Consider the following 12,610-nt stretch of genomic DNA (forward strand, 5'->3'; position numbering starts at 1 on the left):
GTAGGTGTCCTCAGGTTTACTCCACTTACCCGTTTGTGCCTAATGTCGACATCGGCGAGCTGTTTGCCAGCATTTTTCTTCTTTGACACTCGATTAATCTTTACCGAGGTTTTTGATCGCACGGTCTTTTACTTGGGGCCATCTTTTATTCCTGAGTCAATTTTAGGTTGGCCTCAGGAGGTGGCACATCTGGGCCGGGTCTTGTCCTCTCGCTGGCTACCTGACTGGGGTCGCCCGCAGGCCTGGAGAGCGGCACCCAGGCCACGGGCCAGCCCCTGTGCCTGGGCTGCGGCGGGCAGGGCCCTGGGGAGCAAGCAGCTCCCAGGCCTGAGTCTCTGGCTCACAGAGGCAGGGGACAGAGACAGGCCCAGGAGGAGGGAGCGAGGGAGAGGACCAGGAAGAGGCGGACGGCAGGGCAGAAGCGGGAAGCCGGGGCAGGCCGCCGGCCGGCTGGGTCACTGAGAGCAGCGTGTTCCTCCCGGTCTGGGGACCCGGGCCTCGGCGCTGGACCAGATGACTCATGGCCACTGGCCCCGCCCTCGCCCCTCGGCATGGGCCCACGGGGGGCCTGGCTGGCCTGACCGTTCCCAGGCACCCTCACACTGCCCCATTGTTCGCCGGCCCAGTGCGGAGAAGCCTCTGGCAGCGGGCCTGGGCTGGCGGGAAAGGGGCCCGGCCGCCGCCTCCCCTGCCACTCCCGGTACGGCCTGTGCCCAGCTCTCGACAGACAGGGCACGAGACAGGAAGAAGCAGGCGGCGGGCAGGAAGGACTCTTCATCCGCCCAGCCTGCCGTCCTGCCCACTGCCCGCTTTCCAAGGCCAGCGGTCTGGAGGCTCCCTGCACTCCGCCGCCCCCTCCCATCCCCGCCCCAGCCCCTGCTTCCTCTGAGCCCCGGTCCAGCCACAGCAGAGAAGTGACTCTCGAAGGTGACCGTGCTCAGTCTCAAGGTCAAGGCCCTCTCCTGGTCGCTGCTCAATCCCATCAGACACCTCGACAATCTTCCTTGACCTCTTTATGCTGTCCCCACCCGACAAACTCTCGCCTGATCTTTGGTCTCAGCTCAGTTCACCCCAAGACACCTGCTGATGTCCCGCAGTGAGGCATCAGGTGTCCCCAGGTGGTCTGAGGGGGCACGGAGCCCAGGACAGGGCTGGAGAAGAGGGCCTCTGGTGGACACTCAGCGCCACAGCTCCCTGGGGACTCCAGGCTGGGCCCATGGCCACCGCAGCCTCAGCCTGTGTGAGCCCCATGACCCGGGCTCTCCCACCTGCCCAGAGCCCCACACCCCACCCCTGGCACGGGGGTCCCAGACCATCAGACCCCCAGGCAAAGCGCCCCCCAGCCCTGCCGCCAGCCCGGAGGGGCCACCTCAGGGCCATCATGCACAGGGCGAATGCTCTCATCTGGTGGTGTAACCGAGGATCCCACAGGCTGGGTGGCTTCTGGAGGTCAGCAAAGCTGGGAACCAAGCTTCCGAGAGCCGGCCCCCGAGGACGCCCCCCGGCTGGGGGCCTGCCACGGGGCCGGGGCAGGCTGCACTGGGTGGGGAGGCAGGCACGGCTCAGTGGGTGCTATAGGGACACCACCCCTCCCCAGGGAGCCAGCCATGGGGTCACAGCACTATTGGCCAAAAAAAGCCAGCAGAGAAGACAGGGGTGGGTGCAGAGTCGGCACACCAGGCAGCGCTCCTCCGCCTCGCCAGCTCTGCAACCCTGGCCCTAATGGCCACTCCGTGGCGGTCACGGACACCACCCTGGTCAGCTGACCCCTCCCCCACGCAGGCCCAGCCCTCCCACAGGTCTCGCCCAAGCCTCCTCAGCCACTGCTTCAGGGGCTGGGGTCTCTGGGACGGACCCCAGACGGAGCTTGGAAAACAAACTAGCCCCTGCTCAAACTAGCCCCTGCTCCCTCGCCCTGGGCCCGACCCCCACCCTCCCTGCCTCTCCCTGCCTCTCCCTCGGAGCCTCCACAGCGGCACACTGCCGGACCCTCGGCCTGGCCACTTCCTGGTCCCACACAACACCTCCTGCATCATTCTTGGGAGTGGCCCACTGGAAGGGCCCAGGCCGGCAAGCGGGTGGGTGGGTGGATCGACGTGGAGGTCGCAGGCCTGGGCCGGAGCGGGCTGGAGGGGGCCGTCCCCTCCAGCGACCTAAGACCAGCCCTGAGCCAGCTGCCCCCTCAGCACCCGGCTGGCAGGAACCCCAGCTCAGGGCAGGTCCTCCCAGATCCTCCTCGGGGGCCAGGGGGTCCTGTTTCTCAACTCTCTTCCTTCCCCAGTAACTTCCTACCCCCAGAGAGGACAGAGCCACCAACAACCACAGCACTTCACCCTCCTGGTCACATTCTCAAGAAAATGGGAAGAAGGAGCTCACAGAGCCCCCGCCCCAAGTGGCAAAGCTCACAAGGCAGGGCGCCCAGGACACCAGCATGGGTCAGGGGACTCACACGAGCGCCACCCCTCGCTCGATTTTATGTTAAGTGGACACCAGGGCCACAGGAGCGAGGTGGCAGGCAGCCGGCGCTCTACCCTGAAGCACCACGTGCTGACAGGAGCCAGGCCAGCAGGGAGGTCTTGGTGGCCTGAAGCCAACTTGCGGGGGCTGAGGCCCTCTGCTGCCTCCAGCTCGCAGCCAGGGTCACCAGCACGCACCCCGCCCAGCACCAGACGGCCAGCGGGCATTCCTAGCGGTTTCAGGCCAGAGAGTGACGGCGACAGGAAGCCACCTCCTATCCTGTGCTGAGGGACAGGACCAGAGCCACTCCATCCTCTGCCCACCCAGCTGTCCACCGACCGTCCTGCCAGGCCCAGGCCCCCAGCACTGTCAGGGGACATAAGGGCTCAGCACCAGCCTTTTTGGTCCCAAAGTGGAGAGGAAGCAGCTGAGGGGAGGGCAGGGCCCTCCGCAGGAGGCAGGAGGAGCGCAGGGTTTCCCGGGGTGCCTCGCTCACTCCACGCAGGGCTGTGCTTCTGCACCTGTCCGCTCGGGGCGTCCAGCCCCGCCTTCTGCCTCCTTCGCCCCCACTCTCCTGAGGGTCGAAGACCTGGTCTGGCCGGGCCCACCTGAGGGACTGGCTCCCCGGGACCCAAAGCCCAGGTCCGCCCTGTGGCAGGAGGCTCAGGGGAGCACAGGCTAACCCCAACCTTAACCCCAACACACGTCTCCAGAATGGAACAGAGAAAGGACCCGCTTCCATTTAGGGTGGGACCTCACGAACACTTGGCCACTGAGACCTGAGTCAACGGTGGCCGCTGTGGAGAGCTGGCAGCCAGAGCCCCAGCAAGGACGAACGGTGGGGGAGCTGTGACAGAAACCCTGAGAGTTTCGAGCAAGGCTGCATGCAGCCCGGCAACCCATTATTAGCTGACCCAAAACTCTGCCACCCCTGAGGCGGGGGCCTTCCAGGATGACAGAGCCATCTGCCTCTGATGCTGAGGAGAGAGACACAGGTGAGGCAGGGAGTGGTGAGCCAACTGCAAAGAGCCCTGTTCCAGCCTGCCCGCCCGCCTGCCCGGTCTGCCCGTCTGCCCGTGCTTCAGGTCTGCAGAAGCCTCCCAGCCTTTGTGGCACTAGGGACCAGTGCTCCTGTGAGAATCCAATGCCTGATGATCTGAAGTAGAGCTAGGGCGGTGACCCTAGAGCTGGGGAGCGGCTGCAAAGACAGAGATGAGGCTTTGCTCACTGGCCCGCCACTCAGCTCCTGCTGGGCGGCTTGGTTCCTAACAGAGCAGTCCACAGCCCGGGGGTTGGGGACTCCTGCTTTACATGTTCCAGTGGGACTTCTCACTGCAAGAGCCCACACTCGCCCTCACCCCTCCCCTGGGCACGGGCGCTGGGATGTGGCCCTGTCCTCTGTGAGTTCCCGGTTCAGCAAGGGGGGGTGGGGCGTGGACAGGTAAATGTGGTGGCCAGAGAACGGGCTTAAGGGCTCAGAGGAGGCACCTGGCTCCAGCACGGCCAGGGAGGGTCCCCCGAACACAGGCACTTACGCCTTTTATTAAACCACTTCTGAGGGAGAGAGTGGCAGCAAGGGCCGGGCAGGTAGAGCTGCTACCTGTGGGTACCTGCCAGCAGGTCTGACCCTCTGACGTGCGGGCCTGTCCACTCCTGGGGTCTATGTCCAGCCCAGGGCCTGGCACACAGGGCGCCCAGCATGCATGAGAGGAGCAGAGGGCTGAAGGGGGCAGCTTTCTGAAGGGGGTCCACCACTGTGCCGACGACAGCGGCTGGGGAGGGAGGGACAAAGGCCCAGGCCCCCAGCTGGGGGCAGCCGGCAGTGAATGCTGGGGGCTCGGCGGGCTCCGACCCCTGCCTTGGGACACATGGCCCTCTGATACTACGGGACGGAAGTTCTGGTTTATAATATGCCCAGCGGCAGGGTCAAGGGCCGGGAGGCCGGCCGGGGTCTGGGCGGGCCGCCTGGACGGGCCCCCCACAGGGCTCTTGGGCACCACGAGTTAGAATGGTTTTTACCACGTTTCACACAGAGAGAGCTGAAGCCCAGGGCGTGAAGAGGTCACGGGCCGCTCCACGCTGGCACGCGCCTTCCCCTCTGCTTCCTGGGGAAGCTCTGTGCCAACTCCAGGAGCCGCCGGGAGCCCGCGCAGAAGGGCTCGGCGCCCTCCTCCCCATCCACGGGGGGGCCCGCCCCGTCACAACCCTCATGCCACCACCTCAGGGCGGTCGCCAATCAGCCTGGCATACCCTAGGGTGGGGCCTCGCCTCCCTCTGCAGGCTGGAGTGAGCAGGACCCTGTACCCCGCCCAGCAGCCTGGAACGGGCTCACTTGGCAGCCGGTGGCCCTTGACGGGCTCACAATAAACATCTTATTAACAGGGACACAAGACGCTTCTCGGAATTGGGGCGTGGCCTCGGGAGATGGGGCATGGATACCACAGGGTGCCCTGCCAACCCCTCAGGCCATTGCCTCAGACGACCAAGCCCATGCTACACCCCTCCGGGAGGCCCACTGATCCATGTGGATTGAGGGTCACCTCGGGACTTTGGGGCCAGGGGTAAAAAAAGCGCCAGTCCTGCCCACAGGTTCCAGTGTGGTCTGTGACCTGAAATGGAGCGAGCAGAGGCTGACCACTCAGGTGGCCTCAGAGCTGGACCCTCAGAAGTCATGGTGCCTGGGGAAAAGGAAGGAGGTGGGGAGGACTGTCCTCTCCTCCCAAGAACTCCAAGCACCTTGAGGCCCCCTTGCCAATAACAGCCCAGCCTGGGCTTGTCCTTCACTCACACAGCTCCTGGAGTTCAAGTTCAAATGCAGCTCAGGAGCCTGGCCCTGAGCCCAGATCCATCAGTGAAAGGGGCTGCTGTCACTTGAGAGTCAAGGCGCGTAATTCACTAAAGAAGCGCAGGTCTCAGGCTGTGGCCAGGCAGCTCTCAGCATTGTCCCTGCCCTCCGGGGCACAGGCCCAGAGGTGGTGAGGAGGCCCACCTGCCCGAGGCTGCAAAGATCCCAGAGTGCTCCTCCCAACACCTCTGGAACTTAAGTGGCCCACGTGTGGGACTGTCTCCAGCCCTTGGACGCCTGGTCAGGGTCACTGGGGAGACCCAGAGGCCTTCGGAGAGAGGCCGCCTACCGTGGGGGAGGACTTCAGCGTCCCGAGAGAGCCCTCCCTGCCTCCCATGCCCCGTCCACACCCTCACCATATATGGCGCACGCCATGCCACTCTGGTCTAACTGGTCTGCCACCCTCCCCACTGCCAGCCTTTGGCTCAGTCTGTCCCTAGTTCCACGGCTGTCCACCACAGCTCAAGGAGCCCTCATCCTGATTGCAAACCCAGCATTCACCAGCCACCTGTGGGCCACCTCCCTCAGCCAGGCTGCCCAGTGCTGACCACGCTACCCTAGGTTAGTAAAGAGCCACATATGCGTGTGCCCGGGGCTTACTGAGGCCACCTACTAGCCAGCCAGTGAGGGGAGGGCAGGGCCTGACAGTCACTGACCCTTGGTGTCCCACAACAGAGCTTCAAGGACAAAAGCCAGGAGGACCCAGGTGGCTCCGCAAACCTGGCCACTCCTGATGGACTCAAGCCTTTGCCACGAGACCCAAGTGGACAGGGACCTGGGAGCCTGCCCTTTGCCCCAGACTTCTCCAGACCTGGCCCCAGCCCCGCCCCCCAAGCAGAGGTGGCCCCACAGCCCTGCTCTCCAGCCCCAAAGGCCAGGGAAAGCAGCTCCAGTGACTCAGTCACTGAACACCAACCACACGCCACCACCAGCCCCTTGGACACTGACAGCCACTCCTGAGATAGAAAGGGGTTCACTACCCCCGCTGTGCAGATGAAGAAACCAGGGCTCAGCGGTGTGACACGTCCTGGACGAGGTCACACGGCTGGCAGACGGTGGCAGCAGGGTCCAAACCCAGGCCTTCTGTGACCACGGCTGTGCCACCTGGTGCCCCTGTGCCCCTCAGGCTCCCACCTGCAGGCTCGCGTGCGTGCGCGCACACACGTGGGGGACGATGGGGACTGACCCAGCACCACCCCCCCCCGTCCTGTGCACAGGAAGGGCCACGGCAGATGCGGAGCCTGTCCGCCCTCCTTCCGCCTCTCCCGGGCCAGCCTCCTTGGTGGCTCCTCCCTGACTTCATAGGCCCGAGGATCTCCCCCAAAAGACCAGGCCCTCTATCAGCACCCCTCTTCCAGATTACTGACAGGGACTGGCCTGCCTCCTCTGCCCAGGGTACGCCCCAACAAAGAGCACAGAGCCAAGTATTTGGTGGGGGAGTTAGACAGTCTTCACCCCTCAGAGGCCCCACCCTGGCCTCCTGGTCCACCTCCTGGACCCCTTGGCCCCCAGGGGTTCTCTGCATGGGTGCTCTAGGTAAAGGACACAGTGGGGACAGAGACAGGAGGGGGAGCCCAGCCCTCTCCTGTGGTCTTGCAGAGCATGGGGCAGAGAGGATAGGGGACTGACCCAGGGTCACCCTGAGTCAGCGTCAGACCATGCTTAAACCTGGAACCCTGCTCCCACTCCAGGGCTTGCCATGCCACCCGGCGCTCAGATCGTCACGAAAAAATTCTACACACTTCATCATCCCCATCAGGGCAACTAACATTTCCTGAGCCCTTTCTGCTGGGCCTGGTTACCTGCCTCGTCAGCAAGATCACCCCGGCTGGTCCACACGGCAGGCAACTCCAGCCGCCACACATCCCGTGGCCAGGGCCACTTCCGAGGGGCGCTTTACTTAGCATGACCATCCAGCCGACTGGCACGGATGTCACCAGTGTTGACGGATGAGCAAACCAAGGCACAGGGAGAGGATGTGCAGTGCTCAGGGCCACACAGAGTGGCAGAGTGGGCTCCAGGCTGGCACACTGCAGCAGGCTCAGGCCCTCCAGCACCCCCAGGGGGAGCCAACTGTCAGCGCGCTTCACCAGGGGGAGCCAGGGCCCAGAGCAGCAGGAAAGAGCTGGGAGGGGCCCGACCCACATGTGGGAGGCCATCCCCAACCCCCAACTCTCCCACCCGCTCTGACACTTCACTCTTCCCCAGAATAAGCGTCGCAGACTCCCCAGAGGCACGGGGCGATCAGTCACTCACACTTCAGTGTGAATCAGCTCCACCAGGCGGTTTATTAGGCGGGCTGAGGGAAGGAAAGTCTGGATTACCGGGAGGCGGCGGGAGCAAATTCTCCGCCGGAGCCCTTGGAGGCTGTGTAATGGGGTCCTGCGGCGGCCTTCGAGCCCCAGGGACCTGGGGTAGCGGGGGTCAGAAGGACGAGAAGGACGCGGGACAGACGCGACGCCACCGGCCCCCGCGCCCCTCTGAGCCCGCGCGCTTTTCCAGGCAGAGGTGCCGCCAGGCTCCGCGCGGCCCGAGCTGACCGCCCCCGCCCACCCTGCGGCGAGGTCCCCGGGCCCGCAGAGGGGGCCGCGACCGCGTCCCGCCCGTCCGCGTCCCGCCGCCGCGCCTTACCCGCCGAGGTTCTGCTCCCGGGCCGTGGGCTCTGCGTCCCGGCGGCGGCTCCCGGCTCCGCCGCCAGCAGCTCCCACCCGCCCGGCCCGCCGCCAGGAGCTGGGTCCGGCCGGCCCCGCCCCCGCCCAGGTTCAGGTACCAGCCCCAGTTACCCCGGCCCCACCCCAGGCCCGGACCTCTCTGGCGCTTTAAAGACCCCGGTATGGGCGATCTCGCTATCTTGGGGGGCCGAGGTTGGACGCCAAGACCTCAGATTGGGGGGGACCTGCACCTTTCCCCACCCCCGCTCCCAGGGACAAGGTGAGTGTTGGCTGCGGGCGTGGACACTGTCCCAGCAGGGAACAGTAGCTGCTCAGTAAATACACATGAGTGAACAAACATGAAGCATGTTGGTCCTTCCTGCGTGTCCTGCCTCGTGATACCCGGTGGCCCATTGGAGGTGGTGCTACCCTACAACCCTGTGACCCTGGTCTGCAGGAGGAGGCGGCATTCGTCCCAACCTGGGTCTGACTAAAGTCAGGAGGCATGGGGCAGGGGCACAGGAGGGCTTGCTGGGCACTGGACCTCTGCCAGGGCACTTTTCAGCCACTTCCGGACTGGGACACAGCCCTTGGACCAAGCTTGGACTCCCGTGGTCCAGGAGTCTGGCTTGGACACTGTGAGGCACAGAAAACAGGGAACTTTTCACTTTGCTTTCTGGGCGGCTCCCAACCAACAAGGCTTATCCCCACCGCCTTGGTGGGCAGGGGCACAAGTCCAGCTTTAGACTCAGACAGCCATGTTCAGGCGGCAGTGGTCTGGGAGGGAGAGAGGCTTCCTGGAGAGAGCCCTACCCAGCTAGGTGTTTGAGCAGTGGACACAGTGAAGGTATTCCAGGGAGAGGCCAAGGCCTGCGGCTGGCAGGTGAGTGAGCCTTCCAGGGCAGAGACCAATTGCTGGGGGTGTGAAGGAGGGGGAAAGCTCATCCCCATGAGGCCTGGGGGCCGGACCCCCAGTCCCAGGGCCTAGGAAGGGGGCTGGGCCAGAGAAGGACAGGATTTGGCCAGCCCAGCAGAGCAGAGCCTTGTCCAGGTGTGAGGCCAAGGTCAGTCGCTCTGTGCTGCGCTAAGCACAAGGGGCCAAAGGAGCAAAGGCTACTCTGAACCAGGCAGGGACAGGGGTCATTCAAGGGCTGGATTTGGGTCAGGCTGAGGCCAAATGAGGCCAAGGTCCCTGAGGGCCTCGAGGAGACATAGGCAGGCCATGGGGGTGTCCAGAACTGCAGGCAGACAGAGCTTGGGCCATGTCACTGTCTACCTGTCCCAGAGCTGTCCAGCAAGGGGGCCCAGGCTCCAAAAAGGGGAGACCTGGCTGCAACAGCACACCGAGTCGGAGGTTAATGGGCGGGGGTGGGGGAGAGGCTGGAAAACCAAGCGGCCAGGCTAGACTCGGGCCCCAGAGATCCTGCCTGGCCCAGCTCGCAAGCCCACTGTGGAAGTGGCCAGGCTCAGCTGCCATTGGCACCCATGGGGTCATCCCGCTCCCGGGTCAGGGCTCCGTGCTGGCACTGCTGGGCCAGAGCTACTGACCGAGTGCCCACTGCCTGGGGACTGGACACACTTGTTCCCTGATGTACAGCTCAGCACACGAAGTGCTGGCCCTGCGCTGGGCACTAGGGACCCTGAGACAACGCAGGGAAATCCCCACCCTCATGGCTCATAGGAGGGAGCAGACACCATCACGTCACCGTGAGTGACCTCTCCCTGGAGCAGGTGGAGCCACTGCCCACTGCGAGCACCGGAGGGCAGGCCTGCACCAGGCTTGCCCCTTGTAGCCAGTAGGGCCTGGCGGAGTGTGTGGGTCGGTGTCTGTCCCCTTCTCAGCCGGCCTAAGAGAGGATGTAGGCTGACCAGGTCAGAGGAGATTTCCTGGAAATCGTGGGTCCCTGACCTGGTCACCTGGGAGGGCCCCGGGGCTGGGGCAGGGCCTGAGCCAAGCCCTGGAGGGCAGAAGGAATGGCGGGGAGAGGCTGTGGGGCCAGCTCAGGGGCCAACCAGTGTCTGCTCCCTGTGGCCTGGCCACTTCCGCCTCCTCCAACCGGCTGCTGCCTGACTGCTGACGGGCCATCAACGCCCCCAGGCCGGGCCAGCTGCTGCTTTCAAACATTCGTTTGTGTAAATCTTCTACATAGAATAGTAGGGTCCACAGGCCCCTTCAAGAAGACCGATTCCCCCCTCCCCCCACCGCGTGGGAGGTGACGCAGGGCCCACGCACACACGCTCGTGTTTCTATTTTTATATCCAAACACCCTGCCCCCGGAGCCCGATTTGGAACTTGAAAGTGGCCCGTTCTATTCTGGGTCCCACTTCCGGCCCTCGGTGTGGAGGGGCTGGGTGTTGGTACACCGAGCCCTCTCGCCCTCCTCCCTCCTAGCCTCAGCTCCTGCTCCCCCTGCCCGCCCCGCCGCCCCCCCCCCAGGCTACGTGACCTCTGGGAAGGCACCGGGGTCTGGAAGAGGAAGCCCACTGGCGCCTGGGAAAAGGAAGTTCTGGCCCTCAGTTTGTGAAGGCCTCGCATGGCCCCCAGGGGGCCCCCACCTATGACCCCAGCTGGGGGCGGGGCGCAGCTGGCCAGCACTGGACACTGGGATGAGACCAGAGGGTGTGAGGTGTGAGGTGCTCTGTGTGACTGTGAGGCCCCCTCTGCCAGGGGAGGGAGGAATGAGGGTGGGCCTGGGAGGGGACCCAGGAGGGGACTCGTGGGAGAGACTTAGCATCACCCGGCCTGCCCTCCAGGCTCCTGACCAGATCAGGCTGCCTTGGCGGGACTGAATGAGGGAGTTGCCCCACCAGGCTGCCAGAACCCCACCCCGGCCCCACTGGGCCTCTCTGGGTTCTGGGTGGGTCTCCCCGAACCTATGGCCCAGAGCCCAAGGCACCACCCTCTTCCCCCTTCCACTCGTCCATTCTCAAGAGTGGACTTCGGCCCCAAGTCCCTCTCCTGTGGGGCAGCTCTAAGGCCCCCAAACCATGGTGGGCAGCTCTAAGGCCCCCGTCTGCCACCCTGGGTACACCCCCTTCCCAATGTGCCACCCTCTGGCCAACCAGCGGACCTCACGGGGATGTGCCATCCCTACCCCAGCTGAGCTGCAGCCCCGGCGCCCACGGCTCGGTGCCCACCCAGACCCCACAGCTGTCCTCAGTGAACCCTGAGCAGTGCCCAGCCCACAGCCAGCCGGAGGGGTGGGAGAAGCCTCAGCCCTCGGGTCGGGTGAAGAGGGGCCTTGCTGGAGGTGGGGACAGTGGCCATTCGGGGGAGCACCCGTGCCTTTCCCGGGCACCTGCATGCCAACTGCTTTCATACCTCTGACCTCGGCTCACCCTGCAGCTTCCAGGTGGCAGTGAGCCCACTTTGGGATGAGAAAACTGGGACTCTGAGAAGGGAGGCTCACGCTGGGGACCTGGGCTCCACACACACCACGTGCGGGAGCCTGGCTGCAACGAGTACTGCACACGGGGCCACACAGAAGCTCGAGGCCGCCCTGCGTTTCTGATTCACACTGCAAAAAATTAGCGGCCAAGTCACGTCTGCTGATCTCAACCTCTTCGCAATAGTGTTAGAATGCCCGGCTAACCGTTCATCACAGGGAGAAAGACTCTAGCTCAGCCAGATCAAAGACTTAAAGGTGGGAAAAAAAAGAATCCAGAACGTGTTAAAAGAAAATGCAGGTGATGACATACTAAGGAGATGAGGCAGGCTTTCTAGGTACATACAGTACCAGAGGGGACACGACCAGCTTCTGAGTGGATACAGCAATGTAAAAGGGACCCCCAAAAAGGGGAGTGTCAAAAACACCATACACAAAATTGAAAGGAAAACCACACTCTGGGAAGGAATATGTACAAAATGCATGCATTAACAAGGGGTAAATATAAAAAGCATTTTTACAAGTTATTTACGTTTCTACTTATAGTTGAAAATGGGCACAAGTAGCGATTCACAGTAAAGAACTATACGTGGCCAATAGGCCGCCTGTCTCACTAGTAACCAGGTAAATACGAATGAGAACAATGAGACCATTTTTTTTTTGCTTGTTGAAGTTAACACTCTTGCGTGGCACCCCAGTATCCGACAGCCGGGAAAAGCAGCATCTGTCACCGCGCATTTGCGTGTTCACTCAGTGTAAGGAGCATCTGCAGTCCCTTTGGGGCCGTGCAAGATGAGCTGACCTCGAGGCGCAAGTGTACATCCTGCCAACTTAACGGCAAGGTAATTTAGGCACGTAATTCCTCCCGGTGTGTTTTAACTTTATTTTCTACTCATCGTCAGAGTTATACATACGCGTAATTTAAAGAGTTACATAGTTTCACAAGGTTCCTTACGAAATGGCCCCCACCCCTGATTTTTCCTCACGACTTTGCTGGTTTCACCTTCGCGTCCCCAAACGACACACATATGGCTACTTCCTGACCTCCGATGCCATTCTGCCATCGTTTAGGTTGGTGGCCATGGCTGACGTCATCATGATACCGTGTAAACCCCTCGCGCTGAGCCACATCACGCATCACGCTCACTTTTCCTTTCTTGCTCAACTTCTTCTTTTCCTCGGAGTTAATGGTGCTTAACTTCTCGTTACTAATTCCCTCCAGTCTCGCCCCAAACGTCTCAGTGTGTCAGGTATTCTATCGAGTCAAAACA

The 12,610-nt window shown here is 63.0% G+C and overlaps 1 protein-coding gene across 2 annotated transcripts in view; it reads right to left on the reverse strand.

Moving 5' to 3' along the window:
- Positions 1-8,037, reverse strand: part of SH3BP2 (SH3 domain binding protein 2) — a 34,431-nt gene extending 26,394 nt beyond the window's left edge. The window contains exon 1 of one of the 2 annotated variants that reach the window (XM_039838277.1): positions 7,934-8,037. Coding sequence is in view for 1 of the 2 variants with exons in the window: in XM_039838276.1 (XP_039694210.1) it covers positions 30-73 (44 nt within the window). In the remaining variant the exon portion in view is untranslated. Of the gene's footprint in view, positions 1-29; positions 828-7,933 lie in introns of those variants that run through there. The other variant, XM_039838276.1, reaches the window with a different exon arrangement.
- Between the last annotated feature and the right edge of the window lie 4,573 nt (positions 8,038-12,610).

This window comes from Pteropus medius, unplaced genomic scaffold (assembly GCF_902729225.1).
Source record: "Pteropus medius unplaced genomic scaffold, Ma_sr-lr_union100, whole genome shotgun sequence".
In the NCBI taxonomy this organism is placed as follows: domain Eukaryota; kingdom Metazoa; phylum Chordata; class Mammalia; order Chiroptera; family Pteropodidae; genus Pteropus; species Pteropus medius.